The sequence below is a fragment of the Anguilla rostrata genome, chromosome 4 (genome assembly GCF_018555375.3).
Source record: "Anguilla rostrata isolate EN2019 chromosome 4, ASM1855537v3, whole genome shotgun sequence".
In the NCBI taxonomy this organism is placed as follows: Eukaryota; Metazoa; Chordata; class Actinopteri; order Anguilliformes; family Anguillidae; genus Anguilla; species Anguilla rostrata.
Window position 1 is genome coordinate 8,944,514 of NC_057936.1, and position 20,327 is coordinate 8,964,840.

At 42.2% G+C, this 20,327-nt stretch overlaps 2 protein-coding genes across 12 annotated transcripts in view; both read left to right on the plus strand.

The window, feature by feature from the left end:
• The window catches only part of rbbp8 (retinoblastoma binding protein 8), a 111,874-nt gene that overhangs the window by 84,704 nt on the left and 6,843 nt on the right, over nucleotides 1-20,327 (plus strand). Inside the window, exons 1-6 of one of the 7 annotated variants that reach the window (XM_064330462.1) lie at nucleotides 12,025-12,105; nucleotides 15,311-15,393; nucleotides 16,579-16,782; nucleotides 18,904-18,946; nucleotides 19,121-19,216; nucleotides 19,948-20,060. In XM_064330462.1, the coding sequence (XP_064186532.1) occupies nucleotides 16,671-16,782; nucleotides 18,904-18,946; nucleotides 19,121-19,216; nucleotides 19,948-20,060 (364 nt within the window). In that variant the 5' untranslated portion in view covers nucleotides 12,025-12,105; nucleotides 15,311-15,393; nucleotides 16,579-16,670. Of the gene's footprint in view, nucleotides 1-12,023; nucleotides 12,106-15,310; nucleotides 15,398-16,578; nucleotides 16,783-18,903; nucleotides 18,947-19,120; nucleotides 19,217-19,947; nucleotides 20,061-20,327 lie in introns of those variants that run through there. The other 6 variants (XM_064330459.1, XM_064330456.1, XM_064330458.1 and 3 more) reach the window with 6 other exon arrangements.
• gramd1c (GRAM domain containing 1c) lies at nucleotides 1,164-9,113 on the plus strand. 5 transcript variants are annotated; one of them, XM_064330468.1, is made up of 13 exons: nucleotides 1,164-1,323; nucleotides 2,025-2,143; nucleotides 3,076-3,238; nucleotides 3,581-3,740; nucleotides 3,886-4,023; nucleotides 4,171-4,289; nucleotides 4,405-4,547; nucleotides 5,307-5,410; nucleotides 6,076-6,246; nucleotides 6,717-6,783; nucleotides 8,100-8,219; nucleotides 8,320-8,407; nucleotides 8,502-9,113. In XM_064330468.1, exons 2-13 carry the CDS (start codon nucleotides 2,052-2,054, stop codon nucleotides 8,562-8,564), a joined length of 1,428 nt encoding a protein of 475 aa, XP_064186538.1. In that variant the 5' UTR covers nucleotides 1,164-1,323; nucleotides 2,025-2,051; the 3' UTR covers nucleotides 8,565-9,113. The 5 variants fall into 5 exon arrangements, with proteins under 5 accessions (XP_064186538.1, XP_064186537.1, XP_064186536.1 ...); XM_064330467.1 differs by lacking the exon at nucleotides 1,164-1,323 and adding an exon at nucleotides 1,891-1,929 and having other exon boundaries at nucleotides 3,886-4,027; nucleotides 4,175-4,289; XM_064330466.1 differs by lacking the exon at nucleotides 1,164-1,323 and adding an exon at nucleotides 1,891-1,929.

Consider the following 20,327-nt stretch of genomic DNA (forward strand, 5'->3'; position numbering starts at 1 on the left):
AGACCGTTTCTGTATTATATGCATCAAACCCTTCTCGAATGGCCAACCGAAGGAGACATGGCTGCAGTGCATCCTATGCAAGCAGTGGGCACACAAGGCCTGCACACCTGGACTAGCTATATAGGCCTATATCTGCCATAACGGTGAGTTAGGTTCAGACAATGACAGTGACTGGTTGTACAGTAGGCCTATATTAAATTGTATGGCATCATCAATTAGAATCCATTTGATTGCCACATGAAGCAACAGGAAGACATGTCATTCAAATTGAATTTTATAGGCCATTAGTGAAGAATTCAATGTTGGTTTCACAGATATTTTGTGTTCCTTTTTTACCATACAGCTCCAAGTTGTATAAACAGGTCGTAAATATATGACAAATTTATTGTCATATATTTACTATATTTAAGTATCTTTACAGTGTCTTCTGAAATGTGTACCTATCAAAACTGCTGCATTTCTTGAATCTACCGTTTAATTCATTTCATTCAATCAAGTGAAATTTGTAAGAATGTAGTAGGCCTAGGCTACATCATCAAATGAAGATCAAAGGGTTTAATAGTGGAACAATTAGACAACTTAGGTTCAGTTCTGCTTATTTTAATTACAAATAGTCTTATTTTTCATTGTTCTTTCCATCTGGACATCACACGAACATTTTAAGTCTCAACAAGTCAAAACCCCCTCTTTCCCGCACCGTAGGCTACTCCCGCCAACCGACAAAAATATTTCTGTCCTCCCCTGTATCCACACCCACCAACCGCCACTGCATTAATAGGAAATAGGAAGCCATTTTGGACACAGTCTAGGACACGAAATACAATTTTACAGGTAGTTAACAAACATCCCACATAAGAATGTGAACCGTGTCAGAGGAGGAAAATAATATAACATGTAAATTTAGGCTACACATACTGACGAAAAAGGTCTTTTTAAACGATTGCTAAGGTGTGTTTCAGTAGACTTTTATTTTTTGCCAATATAGGTAATGTAGTTTTAACAGTCTATTCGCGTAACTGAAAGAAACAGGATTACTACATATAATTTAGATTCTGACCCAATCTAGTTCAGTTGGCGGTGGAAATACTCCGCAAAATGGTTACCATGACCCGCGAATAAAAACTTCTACCATCCAACCAAGAGCAGAAAAGCCCTATATGCAGTTATTTCCTGCCCCGCCCCTGACGTAGCCCAGGGTTACCTTCGTTCACCTGAGCAGGTCGACAGGTAGCCACAACGGAAGAAGCTGAACCTTAGCTGAAAAATAAAACAACCAAGAAAACTAAATTAATTGATTCGGCTCCCTCTGGCTGTCGCGAATAAGTAGGTTTTTTAGGGGTTCCCCCGTACCGCGTTTTCACTGCTCGTATTTCATACCTAAGTTAATATGATTATGTTAGACTGTCTGTTTTTTTGATGTTTTACATTATTATGTAGTACACTTAAGCACCGGTGTTTTGCGGAAATTATGCTGTATGTTCTTTGGTCGGTACTGCCGTTCATTTTATTCGCGATTTCTTCGCGTTGGCTGTGATCCGAACAGTTTGTTCTTAATGCAGCCGCACCTGTATCTTGTGTCCAATAACAGTAGCTACGTAGTGTTCATATTCAAACTTTGAACCTGTCTGATTCCGTTTACCTAAAATAGAGCACTGGCCACATTAGTTTTACTTACAAAGTATTATCAGAATCATGTGCTTTTAAAGATTATCTAACTTATAGGCTGGTTAATTTTTGATTGCGACACTATTGCAGAGCACTCAGGGGCAGTGTTGTGTTTATCTGCTTTTTGGAGGGGAGGCAGAACTGTGTGCCTTTGTGTGCCTGTGCTTGCGCATGCGTACGTGTGAGCTGTGTGTGTGTGTACCTGTGTGTGTCTGTGCACATGCTTGCAAGTACATATGTATGCCACCTCTTTCTTCTTTTTTGGTCAGTACTGTTGACTATTTTCTTCGTGGTTTGTTTACACCTGAGTGTGTGTAAGTGTCTAGTGGCCTCCTAGCTTATGTCTCTTTCTCTCTCAGCCTCTGTCTCGGTTGGATTTGTGGCTCATGGTGAAGCAGCACTATGGGAATGACCTGGGCCTGAATCATGAGGAGATGGAAAGCTTCCAGATATCAGCAGAAGGCACTACACAAGCCAGGTACAGAATGCATACAACCCCGTTTTGGTACACAGCACTACACAAACTGGGTACACTACACAAGCTGGGTACACAACACTACAACCAACAGGTATTCTACAAATTGGGTATAAAACACTGCACAAACTTGGTACACAACAGACAATACTGCATAAATCACACAAACCGACATGCACAACATACATTTATGCAAACTGGGTTACATGAACCAACACACAAACACAGACATTTCGAAAAATAGGTGAACCTGCACGACACATTCATCCACACATTCTGGGTACACTACACAAACTAGGTACACAATACACAAAAACTATATGCACAAACATACACAACTTGAAAAAATTGTATACGGCATGCTCAATAAACACATTCACACAAAGTGGGCATACCACATGAACTAGGTACACACACACACTCACCACACATAAACCGGGCACACGACACACACCAGTTAGGAGAGTTGCACATTTTGATTTTGGAAATAAACAGACACTCTTTTCCTGAGCAACTTGCAAGCAATTTCCAAAACAAGTTCCTTAACAGAAAAATCAGTATTCAGTTAAAGCCAGTGAATTGTGATTCAACTGTGAACTGAGATCAGGAGAGTCCTCAACTTATTAACATTTGGCACCTTTATCATGGAACATGTCTAAATTGTGATGTCACCACACAATGGACATGTGAGATGTGACTGTGTATTCCAGTAAATATTTAATCATTAAAATGATGTCACATGTACCATGGACCTGGGTTTGCCACGTTTGCTGAATAGCAGACATACCTCCTACGACTGAACAATAAAGTTTCCACTTTAAGAAGCGATCTGGCTTCCAAAGGTTAGTCTGACTTCCAGAATTGATTTTTAAGAGCAGAACTGTCAACCTGCAAAGGAAGGGTGGAGTTTTGACGCCAACTCTGTGTTTTTCTAGCATGGATATAAAGGCGGGCGCGGAGGATCAGGCTGGGAGGCGAGAGAGGCCCTCGTCCCTTTGGCTTCAGCAGGCGGAGTCGCCCCCACGCGATGGGACCTGTACCCAGGGGGAAGAGCAACAGCCGCCACTCTCGCTGCAGAACACAAACCCCGTCAGCACGGTACGAGTCGGTCACACACTGTAGCTGGGGGAGGCACGTCCGTTTCACGCCACACAAACTGCTCTGGAACAGGAAGTGTGTGGAACGAGCAGTAAATGTTTGCTGATCCAGGCTGTCAGTCATTCGGGCTCATTTGCATTTTTTTTATTTACACACTTTTCCCAGCTGCTCATAATCCTGTATATTGTTGCATTGAATGAGAGCTAAGGGTGATGCCAACGCATAGTCAACATTGTATGTGCAGCCTTGTCGCACAGTTGGCATAAAATGATATCATACCCATATTTTGTGGACTGATCAATGTGTTTGTGTGTGTGTGTGTGTGTGTGTGTGTGTGTATAGGAGGACCCTCGTTTAACGTCGTCTCACCAGCGCAATCCAGACACGCCCCTGGATCGGAACGCCTCGGAGAGGAGCTCTAAATGCTCCTCACTCTCGCTGGATCTGAATGCCAATGAGGACCGAATCTCAGAGCACAGTGACTCCGAAAGCCCTGAGGAAGGTGAGATAGCAAAACAAACAAACGAACATTTTTTTAAGTTACAAAAATTCAATCCATTAAATTCGACGTGTTCTTAAGGTCAGACCTTTTTTTTTAAATCCTATGCTGTGTCACTTCAGATTTTTGTTGTCTCGTCTCTTCTCAGAGGACCGTGTCCCGCTGCAGGCCCAGGGTCGGCTCTGCATGAACCGTGTCTTCCACATGAGCGCAGACAAGATGTTTGAGCTGCTTTTCAGCGACTCCCTCTTCAGTCGCAGGTTCTTGGAGGCCAGGAAAATTACAGGTAGCTTCTTGTCCACCCCCAAAACGACCCCCCCCCCCCTCCCCTCCTTTGGCGTATTTTCTCCTGCCTTTCTATGCTTGTAATACTCCAGAACATGGAGGATCAGAGTGATTTTCTCATCTGTCTCCCGTTTGCACGTGTCATCAGGTACAACCTCCACTCCTTGGCAGAAAGATGGTGCTGGCTCGATGAAGAGAACACTGAAGTACACAATCACCATCACTAACCCCCTGGTGGGAAAATTCTCCACGGCGACAGAGATGCAGGTGAGCTGAAGGATTCCCTCCTGCAGGTACATTTGTGAAGTAAGTGTTTACATGAGGGTACTCTCTCTCTCTCCCCCTCTCTCACAGTGTCTGGCTATTTCTCTCTCTCTCACAGACTCTGTATAAGGACAGCCGCGAAGGCCAGTACTACATGGTCGATGCAGAAGTGTACACACACGATGTTCCGTACCACGACTACTTCTACACGTTCAATCGCTTCTGTATCATACGCAACTCCAAAAACAAGTGCCGTCTCAGGTAAGAAAGTGTTACGTCTACGCACCCAGAATGCACCCTGAAAGGGACGTAGTTGGACATACTTTCATGTTCAGTTGCACGATCGCCTTGTTTGTTCTCATTAGAACGTTGTCCAATCATGTGCGTGCACTCACCGTGCAAATTATTTGATGAAATATACCAATATGGGGAGCTAATTCATAATGTTTAGTTAAGTTGGGGTTTTTTAAATTTATTTTTCGTTTTGTTTTCATCATAGAAAAAAATGTCATTGATGAACATTTTTCATTTAGTTTTGTGGCAAAATTACCACTTCCTACCTTTTATGGCTGTCAGCCTGACCCCATCCCAAAAAAAGAGTCACGTAAATTTTACAAGTGATTGTAAGACAAAACTCCCCAAATCCAGACATCTGTGTGAAATCATTACTGGAAAACTGGCAAAGTGTTCATCAACCCCACTCCCTCTGCTATACATTATGAACGTTCATTTAATAACATTTGTTCGCAATGACAAACATAAATGTCTGTTTTATAGTGTGGCATGTTTTCCCTTATGTACAGTGGTCTGAGGTGGCCTGTGCAATAACCCCAAATTATAATAAGATTAAACATAATCCCCCTTAATCTCCCTGTACAAATATTTTTTAAAAATATCCTTCGACAAACACAACCTGCCGTGAAGAAAGAGTGGTTCCTTTCGTCTGTTTGTTTATAATTGACGTTGGGTGTTTCTTGCTTGTGCCCAGGATCAGTTTTACGTGTTTGTTTTTGTGTTCAGGGTCTATACAGATCTGAAATATAAGAAGCAGCCATGGGGCTTAGTGAAGTCCTTCATCACAAAGAACTCCTGGAGCGGCCTGGAGGATTACTTTCGCCATTTGGGTGTGTTTCCCTGTCCTTCCGCACGTCTTCATCTGACTCCGTATCTGTGTATCTGTGTGTCTGACTCTGTGACTGTGCGTTTCTGCGAAGCTGAAATACAGGACTCTTATACAGCTGTGCAATAATAATAATAACAACAATGATAATAATAATAATAATAATAATAATAACTAAAAGCTTAGTTAGTTTAGAGTGAAGGGAAGAAACTTGGGATACATTTTCCAGTTTCCAGAAATTCTTGTTTTTGCCTGAGAATCTCGGCCAGGGAAAACAGTCTGTCACCTGAACTGAGTTTTCTGAAGCTGCTTACTGTGCGAGGGGCCTCCCCAAGCATCTCGTATAGTGGATGAGATTACAGCTGCGTGTGAAAGCTTGGCTCTGCTGCTGCAGGAAGTAAATTAGCCACTGAATCCCAGACAGTGGCCAGTTCTCTCCAGACGAGGCCATGTTGTTGCTGCATAATTACTTTTCACATCCCACAATCTATAGAACACAACAGAGCTGATGTGCAACGGCCCATTAAGTGGATGTGTAACGGGGTGGTATGTGTGTGGGGTTGCTCTTGCGCTCCATGCTAAACGACTCTGAAATGTTTACACTCATTGTGTTGAAGTGGTTGCGTTGATTGTGCTTACTAATAGACTTCTCCCCCCTCCCCCCACCAGAGGCGGAGCTTCTAGAGGAGGAGGCGGAGCTGACCGGGGGAGGCGGGGACTCAATGAAAATGAGTGCCCTGCGTCGCCGGCGGAGAACCTACAGCCGCTCCGTCTCAGAACACTTGAAACAGAGCAAGCAGTACAATACGGACACGGAGCACCGCGGAGAGAGCCTTTCGGGTTGGACAAACACACACACACGCACGCGCTCACACATATACACTCACGCATACACAAATGCAAAAACACACTCGTGTGCACATAGACAAATACACACACACGTGCACACAATCACACTCACATCCTGTATACACTCACACATACACACACACGCTCACGTATATACACTCATGTATACACAAATGCAAAAACACACTCATGTGCGCACAGAAAAATGCACACACACGCACACAATCACACTACATCCTGATCACTCACACATACACCCCGCTCACGTATATACACTCATGTATACACAATCAAAAACATCATTGCGCACAGAAAATGCACACACAACTCACACCTACACTCACACATATACACGCACACACACACACACACACACACACAAACATCGTTAAATACAGCAGGACCCAGTAATGTAGCATTTATCGGTGGTGCATTTGTGCATCTACGTGTCTGTGCTGTAGGAGCTATGGAGCCGAAGGGGCCACACAGATGGAGTATGACCACCATTGTAGCTGGAATGAGCCTCATGTGAGTCCCTTTACCTGTTTCCAAAAGCTGTGTGTGTGTCCACAGATGTACTCACCCAAAAGTGCAGGTAGTCACGCTACCCGGTGAGCTGCTTGTGAAGGAGGCAACGGAACTGCAAAATTTTGTTCTTTTAAACGAGCGCACTTCTAGGAATGTAATTTTGCGTGCACTCATTACATTACATTACATTTATTTGGCAGACGCTTTTATCCAAAGCGACGTACAAAAAGTGCATTTCATGGTCATAGACAACTGCTAAACACAGGTTCAGTAAGGTACAATACTTATTTTGTACAGCTATTTCTAGCCAAAAACACAGTTCACACAGTGAACACTATTCTGACCTAACCTCTGCAAAGCCAACTAGGCAGAAGAATAAGTTACAGTATTAGGACAAATACAAATGACCAAAAAGTGCTGGGATGGGGCAACATGTAACAAGCGTCATGAAAAGGGTTTTTTTTTTTTTAATTGCCTGATGTACCTAAATGGGGGGAGACATATTATTTGTGGGCCTGGAGCATTTGTGATGATGTAATCAGGCAGGAAAATGAAGAAGAAGAAGAAGAAAAAACTTCCATTGTGCGGACGTGTGAAGTTGTTTGTGAATTCTGCCTGTAGAAATGTGGTCAAATGGAACAGACATTATTGTTTTTAAGGGCTGAGAGTCTGTGGTCATTGCGGTTATTTCTGTAGGGAACCATGAAAAGTGCCAAACTCTCAATGCTATATAGGTATGTGGCATGCCGCCACACTAAGGCGTAACTTGGCTGGATGTCATATCTGCCATCCCAATACCCCCGCTACTAGGTGACCACAATGACACCTATTGGCCTGATGGTGGTGCTGTAACACAACCATTTACGTTTTGGCCAATAACTCCTGAACTGCGTGGTCTAGAATGAAAATTCTTTTTTCTTCAGATTCCTCGGCTCATGCCGAATGAAATTTATATTCCTAATTTAATGACAAAATTTTACATTTTTTCAGAAACACTTAAAATACTTCTCCTACATCAATTGACTGGGCAGATTGATGATAGCAATAAGCACCTGTGCTTTTGAGATACTTAAAGAGCCATTTAGGTTCTAGCCTATAAATATTTATTTATTTATTTATTTTTTTGCTGGTCAGAATGTCCAGAAGGCCTTAAATTACCCAAACAGTATAGAGACATAACCAGCAATTGCAAGTTATGTCAACTCCAGTACAGACATGTATGTACAGATAAATGTGTACAGGTGAACATATGTACAGGTGTGTTTGTACAGGTAAAGGTACGTGTAGCTGCTAATTATTGTTATCCTTTCCCCTAGACTGCTGGTTCTGGTGGTTCTGAATCTTGGCCTGTTCTTCAAACTGTGGGCGATGGAGGATGTAGCACATCAAATGTACTTGAGCACCAAGCAACACCTGCGAGAGAAGGTGGCATCGAGGTGAGCCCTATATCTCTTGTGTCTTTTTTGTCTTGTGGTTGTAGGCATGTTTTTTAGGGAGGTGGTGCATCTGCGAATAATTGCTCTCCATGCCCCATAGTTTAAACCCTGAGCTGAGCTCCAGGAGCAGGGACGACACTCAGCTTCTAAAGACTGTCCTCCAGGACTCCATACACTTGCTGGAACAGGTGAGTCTGTCGCGACTGATAAGCGTATTGTTGCTGTGTTACCCTGTGACACGAGTGCGTTGAATGCGTAATCCGAGCCATCTCTCCTCCACAGCTGCGCAGTTCTCTGAAGGCACTACAGAGGAACTTTGAGGTGTACAACAGAACTGGCCTGTGAGCTGCAGAGGCTTCTCCGGGCTCCAGGCAGCCAGAGGGGCGATGTCTCCTCCAGATGATGTCCTGTTTCTTCTGCCGTATGGTTGCTAGAGAGGCAGTTCTTTTAAAGCTGTGTTTTAGACTCTGTTGTTTGTAGGGGGTTCAACCTGCTGCCTTTGGGGTGCTTGGGTTCATGTACGCTAATCTATGAAGTTTTTCCTCTCTCAATATTCTCCTTTGGGATATTGCAGCCACAAAAATGTGACAATTGGCAAACCTCACAATGCAATAGCAATAACAGTCAATGTACTGATATGTAGTGTATATGTGTAGAGTATATTGTGTGTGTGTATGTGTGTGTATGTGTGTGCGTGTGTGTGCGCACGTGCGTGTGTGTATGTACATCCATTTAAGTGTGTAACTAAGTTGGTCATATCCAGCACTTCTCTCTCTGATTGGCATGCCAGTTGCTGCCCTGAATGTTTGACAAAGATCAATCTGGATGAAATGAATGTGTTTTTTTGTTATTTCCTTCTGTGGGAATTAAATTAAAATTTTATTTCTCAGTTTATTAACCATATTTTTTTTTATTTTAAGATTTGTTTACTTTTTAAATATTTATTTCTGGAGTAATTCCTTGAAAACAGTAATTTTACATCAGGGCCTGAGTTTCTTGTATAAACTGATTTATATCTATATCTAAGTTCAAAAAAGTATATTTCAGTAGTTTAAGCACATTAATATTAGGGTGCGTTACCATTATGTAGGTGTTAGGGAACATGATGCGTACATGGGGCAGTTTGAAGGTTTGTCTCATATTAGACCAAGATGAGGACATTTAGGCTGTGACTTAAGTCAATTTTAGCCACGCACATTTTATGCACCAGAAAAGGTGGAATAGATGGTGCGTAACTACAAGTGGGTTCAATAAAATATTTTTTTTTTAACATAAAATGCCTGATTTAGTGATATATATTTTTTAATTATGCATGAAAACTTACATTATATAATATTGCATTCTGTAAATGTGACCTGATATCTGTTTAAGGACGACACGTGTGCTAATTCAATCAATGATTAATGAATTACCAAAACAAAGGCTACATTCAAACACAACAACTTAGTAACACAAAAACATTTAACAAAATAAAACAAACAAACCTGAGCCCACAATAAAATTTTTCAAAGCATGTTTACAACCTAGAAAACATGTCCTCTTAGAAACACATTTCTCAAAATAAACTCCAAAATACAACATGTCACAAAACACATTAAACACTACTATTTTCACACTTCAACAGCTGTTGAGGATGAGGGTGAGAAAGTGGAGGAAGTAAATGGAATGATGGGCACATATATAAGTGTCCCAAATCTGATGAAAACATCAGATTTTTGTGTATACACAGCTCAGAACAAATCAGATCTGTGTCACACAGGGAAAAAATTGGACATGGCCAACTTCAGCATCTATTCCGAACATTGCCTAAGTTGCTGCTGGAAGGGGTGTTAGTGGGCCAGTAGGGGGCAATCTTCCAGTGCAGTGACGGGGACACTGTGCTGTAGGAGATGGTGTTTTTCGGATGAGACATTAAACTGAGGTCCTGACTCACTGTGGTCCTTAAAGATCCCATGACACTTATTGCGAAGAGTAGGGGGTTCCCTGGTGTCCTGGCCAAATTCCCTACCTGGCTTTCACAACCTGCCACCTAATCATCCCCCAGTTAAACTGGCCGTAGCTGATGTGTGGTGAGCATTCTGGCGCAAAATGGCTGCCAAGCATCACTCAGGTGGGTGCTACACATTGGTGGAGGCTGAGGTGAGTTTTCCCCCTCATCACTATAAAAAGTGCACTGTATTTAAACACACAAAAAAACGAACTATATAAATGTAAGAAATTATTATTATTATTATTAACTTGGAGCAAAAGCATTTGTCGAAACAAATCAACAAATGTAAAATCACAGCAGCAAGAACAGTAATTCAATTCAAATTAAACAGTTCACATGGATGGGAAACATTGATTTTCACAATGATGTGCATCTGCCATTTCCCAGTTTTTTTTTTTTTTTTTTTTTTTTTTGTCCAGTGTTGATGGTGCTTGGCCCACTGGAGTCTTTTCTTCTTGTTAACAGTGCATAGCAAGGGCTTTTTCACAGATAAACATCCTTTTAAACCAGCAGATTGTAGTTGCCATTTCACTGTAGTCAGTGGAACAGGTTTCTCTCTAGCTGCATTGAGTTCTTCCTGTCATTGTGGTGCAGTTTATGCTGGTTTCTCTTGCTAGACAACACCAGGTATTTGTCTTCTGTCTCTTGATCTTCCTGGTCTTCTCCTGTTGCCATTACTGACCATCAGCTAGGACCTTCTCACTGGGAATATACAACATCCGCAGAATCCGCCCCTTTCTCACCACCTACTCAACCCAGCTCCTGGTCCAAGCAATGGTTCTATCCCGCCTGGACTACTGCAACTCTCTTCTGGCTGGACTACCGGCATCTGCCACCAGACCCCTGCATCTCATTCAGAATGCTGCGGCTCGTCTGGTCTTCAACCTCCCCAGACACTCCCACGTAACTCCCCTGCTCACTACCCTCCACTGGCTGCCTGTTATAGCTTGCATCAAATTCAAAACATTGGTTCTAGCATACCAGGCAGTCAAGGGATCAGCCCCAGCATACCTTCACAAGATATTCAAACCCTACATGCCAGCCAGATCCCTCCGTTCTGCTACCTCAGGACGCCTAGCACCTCCCCCTCTTCGCACCTGCACTTCCAGAACACGTCTCCTGTCTGTTCTGGCCCCACGATGGTGGAATGACCTCCCTGTGGAGGTCAGAACAGCTGAGACTGTGACCCATTTCAAACGACGACTGAAGACCCACCTCTTCAGGCTGCACCTCTCCCCATCCCTCCCTTCCCCCTGTAAATGACTAAACTTAGGGTTGTAACTAGGCAGCTGTTTCATAGGTGACTTAGTTGATGCGCCTGTCTTAACGACTAATTGTATTTTTATTTATTTTTATTTTTCCATAGATTGCGTTGTTGCCGTTCTCGTTGTTAGTGTTAATCAGTTTAACCATCAGGGTCCAAGTTGAACTATGCGGTTGTTCCCTGTACTTGGACCGGTACTTCTCTCTAGGGTTTTCGTCATACTTGTTCCTGGTTATGGTTATACACTTTGTTGTACGTCGCTCTGGATAAGAGCGTCTGCCAAATGCCTGTAATGTAATGAATAATCTTACCACAATATTTACTTAGCTTCACACATCTAAACTTAACTCTTTCTTCTTTACAGAGTAGCAAGACAGGAAACAGAGCAAACAAAGCAAACACCAGGCCTGAACCCTCAAATTGCAAGTACATTAGTTTAAAAAAAACACTCCCACCCTCAAACGGCGGCGAAAAAGCGCCTTGAAATAATATAACGAAAAAAAAACTCCAATAATGAACTATCCCTTTAAGAGTACATGCGGAAGTTGTTTCTGTGAACCCAGAATGCACCCCAAAGCGCGAATGTTAAAAACGGATATAGTGATACAAAAAGTTAGCTACCGCAACATAAGGTGAGTTCAGAAGTTTGTTCTTTGGATAAATTCAGACAATAGTCAGGAAAACTAAAGGCAAACAGATTGGAGCATATTTTGTTACTCAGTCGGTAGGAATACACCTTCTGAAAGAATATGGGCGATAATTAAACGAACGAATTGGATTACCAGGGAATTCGGGTCATAGACATATATACATGTCTATGATTCGGGTTCCCAGTCTTAGATAATGGTGAGAGCACTGCACGTCTGTAGTAAATTCGGTAACGCGTGTGTAGCTACTGACGATACATAGTTCAAAGACCATGACTGATGAAGGAAAGAACAGGAGAGAGAAAATACTAACAGAGAATAGGCTCGTCGTTGAGAGTAATGAATGGTAAGAAAATCTAAATGTGTTGTGCTGAAGCTGTGCTGAGCTGCTTCCAGAGTTTTGACGGCTTTTCATCATGATCTGCGCCAGCGCTTTATCTACCGCAGTCGCTGCGGAAGAGTCGATTTCTCTAATAAGCTCCTCAAAAGGTGCTAGTAGTGTCAAAGTGTTTTACATTTAGTGTGGATGAACTTGATAAAACAATGCCGAAAATCAAAACATCCTGAACATGTTGCAGCAGCTAATTATGGGGGGAAAACTGACCAGTTCGGATCCACGGCCGATCGATCGGTGCACCCTAAAGTCAAAATGGTATTGAATGCGGGTTTGTGAGCGCAGTATGTTTTAACCCTTTCGTGCTAGCCCCCCAGTAACCAGGACGCCGGTATTATGAGATTGCTAAACTCATACATTCAGTGTTCCTGCAATCAAATTATCAGTGGAAACCGCAAGCTCTGTATTCTAGCTTTATTATCAGATGATACAGGACAACTATGCTAAATACAGAGTGTCTAAGTGCCACCGTTGTCGGGTTGTCCAGGTAACAAGCACCCCTTCCCTGCAGTCCCATCTGCAATTTACCACCCGCGCACTGGACAATAGCGTCTATCTAGGAGTACCATGGTGATTTTCACACTTTCTCTGTTTTATGTGCTATTTGAACAAGAGACATTGAAGAAACACAATGAGCAAAGTATTAAATATGTCCGTTCTGTATTTTTGGAGAAATATGCGTTTTAAATTCATCGTCCCATTTTCAACCGGTTGAGAAAGTTGTCATTTTTCTACGTCACGAATACAGTAACCACTCCTATTCCCACGCCCCGTAAAGAAATCTGACAGGACACACCGTCCTGCTGTTCAGACAATGCAAATATTTGACTAACGTTAGGTTCACTTAAATTAGAGTTCCTTTAGATTATTTCTGGTTATATTCATTTAGCTAGCTACCTAACGTTAGCTAGCTAGGAGGTTTGCGTTATCGATAACGTTAGCTTGCTAGTTCGCTTTTATGAGGACGTTATAGTTGTGCTTTTATCTTAACTTGGCTAGCTAGATAGCAAAAATTGTAACTGGATACAAGTCAACGTCCTTACCTTAGCTATCTATCGATACTTGATATACTACTAAGCTAGCTAGCTTGTGAAAATTCAGTCTCCCAAAGAGAGCGCGTATCATGGGGGTAGCTATGGTAACAGGGAACGGTCTGTCAATCATAGCTAACTGACAGTTCTCATTACCACGCCCAGACGGTTCGGGTGAATTTTTATAGTGGGAAATTTAGGCTTAGAAAAATACGTTTTAAAGTACATTGAAATGACTGAAGAATAAAAAAAATTATGCACATTTGTTTTGTTGTTGCCTGAAGACAACTGGGAAGTGTCACGTTCAACCACCATGGTACTCTTTTAACAAAAATATTCTTTCACCACCAAGATTTTGTATTTCATCATAGCAGATAAAGCCGGTAGTAGCCCGAAGGTATGCCAGCACAGCGATAAAAGCGCTGCTCACTGAAGAGTAAAATAAACAAAATGAATTCTTGTGTAAATATACCAAGTCATTCTATAAATATCTACAACTAAATATTGAATAAATAAATACAACCTTACCATTGGTTTTACGTGTAGAGATGCCCCTTCAGTTTGAGTGATCATGTATTGTCTTGGACAATCCGTTTATGAAATGTACACTTATTTGTGACAGCTGGTTACCTTCTGAGATAGCTGTGTGTAAAACGACACATGTTGGTTACGACGTTGTCGCCCTTTTTAGTTCATTTTTTCTTGATTGACAATTGTTTTACCTAGTAGGTGACAGTATAAGCTTTCCAACAATGTATGACGTCTAATTGACTTTTGGTATAGTGATTTATAGCTGAGCATAACCAAAAGTTTTGTCTCATCGTTGCTGCGTTGTGCATTCAGTCGCTGCAGTAGCAGTAAATCACATGCACCTGGCGAGATGTAGCTAATCGTTGAAATCTTGCTTGCTTTTAAATAATTATACACTGTGGTCAAAGATGCTAAATCATGGAAGAGTCTAGAGGGCAGGTTTATCTGAACAAAATAGTTTTAAACGATTGCCCGTTTTCCCAGGTGCGATGTTGAAACGGACTAATTCGGAACTAGCTTTTTAGCCTGGTGATTTTTTTTACAACAATGAAAAAATGTGAGGTTGTTCGATAAGCGTCATACCACATAGCACAGTAAATGCCAAAACTAGGTGAACTCTGATTTCTATGGAGGTGTATCGTTTCGTATTCATTTCGAATAATGTTTTTTGGTGGCTGTTGTAATTACCAGAGCGTTTCCTCGTAAGTATAATAAAGCATCTTATTATTTTGAGAAAAAGATCTCGTATGGGAAATGTGGCATTGGGAAACAAAGGGGCAGATTAAGCTGTACGTAGGTCTAATTCAGGGGTGGGCAACCCTGGTCCTGGAGTGGCGTTGATGTTTCCTGTGTGTGTTATATCTGAGCTTGAGGACAACGGTTTGATGAATGATTAAAAGTCTGAGCCTGAATATTATGAATGGTGAAATGTGAAGACGCTTGCATTCACAACATCTGATTAACTGCATTGAATCCAGTTATGTTATAAGTTTGGATGGAACAAAAACCTGGACTATATCTGACAGTCCAGGATCAGGGCTGTCTTACCCTTGTCGAATGGATAGCCGCCTTCAACAGAAAAGAAAAGCAGGGGCGTCTGACCATTTGAAAGGGTTGGTTTATCGTTGTGAAGCCATGTTTGCTGTTAACAGCTTCATCATAACACACTCCTAATCCCATCAAAGGCCCCTTTCACCAAACGCATTCATTCACATACTTCTCCTCCCTCTCTCAGGCTGGGCTGTGGCCTTCCAGGGAGCGACATCTTCCCTAGCTGCAGGCTACGACATTTCTCCCTCCCACGCTGCCGTGCCAGAGGTGTGTGTGTGTGTGTGTGTGTATGTGTGTGAGCGCACCTGTATCGGTGTGTGTGTGTGTCTGAGGGCCTGTGTGAATCGAAGGACTGTGCCAGGCCACTACATGTTCTCTCTCTCCTGTCTTTGAAATAGACTGGCTGAACTTGTTGTTGTTTAATGGGGAAACCGGTCTGTCCAGACACCTATGCCAACAGATCCTGGTATGATCCTAGGTCTCAGGGAATGTAGAAACCTGCCCAGCCAGTTAGAGGAAAGGCATATTAGGTTAACCGAGGCACGTTGTATACTGTGTAGTGGGAGAGCTGAGCTTCCTAGTCTGGAAGCTGTCCTCTCTCTCTCTCTCTCTCACATACACACACACGCATGCGCGCGCACACACACACACACACACACGCTGTCTCTCTGCAGTAGTCCTTTGGACTATTTCATTGAAGTGAGAATTTGATCCACCCGGAGTTGTGATTTCTGATGCTTTCAGTGTTAGACCAAGTGCTGCTCCTATCAGGGTGAGTGCAGGTGACTTATATTGACTTAGTTTTGGAATTTCTTAATTTGTTTAATAAAATTTTTTTTTAAAAATATTCTTATTTATTTAAATGTATTTTATATGAAAAGTAATTTCTGGTGTTTTCCCGTTTTTTTTTTAAATCTGTTTTTCATATGCATTGGTTTACTTTGGCTTAAAGTATCCAGAAAATTGATGAAATAGCCTATTGAGAAAGTTTGGTTTTGTTTAAATGGGATATCGCTTAGATGTAAACTAGGCACAGAGATCTTCCAACAGCACATAAGTGCTTATCCACTGTGATACCCGTATTGGAAGAGAAAGGAATGAAGGCAAGCTTGATCACGTCTCCCCTTCAGTGAGGACCTCTGGAGACTCAGGCTACGCCTCTGTGTTGAGAATCATCAAAAAAAAAAAATAACCGGGGTGTCTACTTAAAAGACATTATCTATGAATTGAACACAAATCAGTCCGTCCTAGCAATAACAGTGTTTATGTAGCTTGTGGATGTGAAGGGCATTGGCTGAGATTTCAGATCAGCATTGAGATTTTACAGTGAAGTAGGTCTGTATAGTAAAATCTGTGTCCGAGCATCTGTGAGTGTCAAAAAAAGATTGTAAGGTTTGATTGTGACATTGTGTCCCCATTGCCTTTCATTACCAACATATATTCTTTTTCCAGAAACAGAGGTGTTTTGAAGGCTAAGGCCCCCTGACTATGTGACGCATAGACACCGGTACGGACACGGACACAGACAGACGTGGGTGGAGAAGATGAACAACTCAGGCGTGAGTCCCACATCTTGTGTCTCCATGGAGACACCCAGTGACCTCTTTAAGGACCTATGGGCACAGCTGAAGGCGTGTCATGACACGGAGGTGCAAGGTACGCGATGCCATCCCGCTTTTCATTACTTAAACGGACATCACCACGGTGATCACAGGCCAAGAGAAGTGGTCCGCCTACGTAGATTTTCTGCTATAAAAAAAAAAAAACACACTAGAATGAAAGCTGCTCCAGGGTGACTGGACAAATCTTGGTATGCTGAAGCTCTTTATGCCATATTATTCTCTGAAGTTTTGTTCAAACAATATGGCTGCTATGGTGACATGAGTGACATTATATGCAAATATTTTGCGTAATAACGTTGCAGCCATTTGGTAAAGGAGCGATCCCAATCAGTGGCTGAGATATTCAATATTAAATTTGGCTGTTTTATATCGTGATATTTGGAAGTGGTAAAAAGGCAACAATGTGATGATATAGTGCCACTTTCTGGTTGTCTACAAAACCCCATTAGGTTGTAATGGTCATAAGATTACAGTGGCAAAGTTTTAAGATACTAAAGCAAGCTCTATAACTTTGATCTGGTAACAGCTAAACAACTGCTGAAGCAACCACACTACAATTTATTAAAAAATGTACATTTTAGTTATTGTTGTTATTTGTTGCTGTTTTCTATTGTCAAATTGGATCTTCTGTTTCTGTTTTTGGTCTGTTTTCAATTACTATTTTATTTTTTATTTTTTTGTTTAATTAGCCATTTTCTCTCAAGGCAATGAGACATTCGTTGAAGTGCAGGTTTCTGGAGTTCAAAAAAATACATTTTATCCTCATGTGAAATTAGCAACATTTTTCTCTCGCAATCCTGGCAGCAAATACCAGGCACCTGTCCATACGGTCACATTGTAGAAGTCCGAAGATATCATATTGGTTCGCTCGGCTCAAAGAAACAGGCCTCTCTTTTTCCTGTCTGGCTCTCTCCCATGGTTCATCCTGTCTGGGGGGTGGATGGAGTTACAGGGCAGGGCCACAGTCGGCCAGGCTCCCTGGCCTTACCTGAGCTCAGGTTGCTGCCGCTCAAAAGCCCAGAGTGCTTGCTAGCACAGGGGCCGCATTGTTCCTGCAGCCCATTCCTCAGCCCAGAGTACAGGCGCATATTTAAACTGCACTTTATTGGGTATTTAATTGCAGCCGTGTAATTGGCCTGATGAAAAGGGAACTCGTTCAGCCCTTTCTCCCCCTCCTTCCTTGCTTACAGTCAGATCCTGTTCAATGGGACATGGCTTCTTGCTGCTCCCTAAGATGAAAGACACGGGTCCATTCCCATGAAAATGTCATTTCAGCCAGAGTCCATATCTTCCCCTTATTTAATGTACTCCTTTCTCCTTATTACATCCCATTCAGTGCCATGCCTTGAGTGATACTGTCAATCATGCAGTACATGGAAACAGCAGTTTGAAGTTTTCATTCAGCTTCATATATTTCAGGCTGCTCTCCACTTCACTTCTGAGCTCTGCCATTTGCTCAGCATTTCTAGTGTATCTTCAGAATCAATCCCGTCTCCTTTACAAAATCTGGGTTAGAAAGAACTTTAATGCCCTCTTGCATTTATAGCTGTCTTGCTTTAAATTCCGTGAAGGATTTCACTAAAAGTACACCGTGCTTGGTGCTAAAAATGCTTAGCTAGTTCATTAGTCTGTCTACCATGAATGTAATCTTAACAGTACTGATGCAAGAAAAAGAAGTAACAAGATTTAATACTAGTAATCTGAACTTTTAGCTGTCATCTTTCTTAAACATACGTTATGCAAAAATGTGTGAATGTCTTTGAAAAAAATATTTAAAACTTTGCATTCAAGCTGTGGTATGAATATCTGACTTTTTTTTGGTGGGGGGGGGGGGGTAAATTTATAATTTCAGGAACTTATTTAAGTTGATTCCTCTGAATAATTATTCAAAGTATTGTACTGTCTTCATGATAATACAATTTTAAGAAAAATTGCAAAATATAATAAAAATAAAATGCAGCTCTGTACTTGTGTGGTTTATTTTGTTAATTTTTAACAAAATTGTAAAAGGTGTGACTCATTTTGGGCAATAGTGCCTTAAACAATGCAAGGTATTAAAATGTATGGTTCTAGGAGATTAATGTGTAGCAAATGTCCGACTTGGTGGAAATGGCAATGGTGAACCTTAATAATGCTTATTTTGTTTTATGTATAGGACTGCAAGTTAAAGTAAATAAGCTGAAGAAGGAGCGGTGTTTGTGAGTTCATTGCCCTTATTTTTTATTGAACAATGCATGGAGAATGCTTGCGCTAACTAAACTTCTGTTGATTCACTGTTTAAGTACAAATATTTCTATATACTATTCACTAACCATACTAGCGGTAAAGAAGTCTCCTTCTTAATTGACGTCATTTGTCCTTTACACCCGTAGAGATGCCCAGAGGCTGGAGGAGTTCTACAACAAGAACCAGCAGCTGCGTGAACACCAAAAAAACTTACAGGACAATGTGAAAGTTCTGGAGGACAGGTAGACCCCAAAGCTGCCCCTCAGGGTCACCTGTATATATCAGATGAGTGCCTGATAGTACTGAAAATGTGTTTGGGGAAGAAACAATGTTTTATATGCTCAAAGCATTTTACTCATGTGAAGTTAGAATGCAAAATGAACCCATTAATGCCCAGATTGTCCCCAGATATTTCTTACATCAGCATCTATAGTCATTCAAAACATATTCACAGATGGAAAAAGAGTGGTAGAGACTTCGGCAACTTTAGTTGCCCCGCGGGCTTAGATGGGTTAAGATGGATGTGAAAGGAGTTGGTGGATATGAAGCTATGGTGATCAGGGTCAATGGTCTTCCATCTTAGGCTGCGGGGTTAAGTGGGTTAAGATGGATGTGAAGGGGATTGGTGGATGTGAAGCTAAGGGTCACTGATCCGGGTTGCTGGTGTCCCGTCTTAGGCTGCGGGGTTAAGTGGGTTAAGATGGATGTGAAGGGAGTTGGTGGATATGCAGCTAAGGGTCACTGATCCGGGTCACTGCTCCAGGTCACTGAATCTCCCGTCTTAGGCTGCGGGCTTAAGTGGGTTAAGATGGATGTGAAGGGGGTTGGTGGATGTGGAGCTAAGGGTCACTGATCCGGGTCACTGGTGTCCCGTCTTAGGCTGCGGGCTTAAGTGGGTTAAGATGGATATGGAGGGGGTTGGTGGATGTGAAGCTAAGGGTCACTGATCCGGGTTGCTGGTGTCCCGTCTTAGGCTGCGGGCAGGGCTGTGTGACCGCTGCGCAGTGACGGAGGAGCACACGAGGAGGAAGCAGGCGGAGTTTGAGTGCGTGCGGCAGCAGAACCTGCGTCTCATAACGGAACTCAGTGAGTCCCTTAAGCTTCCGTCCCGCCTCCTTGTGCAGTCACGGTAATTCACGGCAACAATGTGATTGAATCACGTACGTCATCGTTGTTGTGTCCCCCCCACAGTGTAGCCGTTTTTAAGACGTTTTGTGAAACTGCCTCAGTACCCGTGAGCTTAATGCATGATGTCTGTGCACACATTTGACGTTGAGACCTGTGCGTCACCTGATTGTTTGACTGATGTTTAATTTGGCTAGTTAAATTCTGGGAAACAAACACGTAAAAATG

Bases quoted from the DNA above. Each gene is read 5' to 3' on its own strand.
- gramd1c (XM_064330467.1), top strand. From the start codon at position 1,906: ATGCCACCTCTTTCTTCTTTTTTG. The intron at 2,144-3,075 runs GTACAGAATGCA...GTGTTTTTCTAG, and splicing joins GAAGGCACTACACAAGCCAG to CATGGATATAAAGGCGGGCG. The intron at 4,290-4,404 runs GTGAGCTGAAGG...TCTCTCTCACAG, and splicing joins CCACGGCGACAGAGATGCAG to ACTCTGTATAAGGACAGCCG.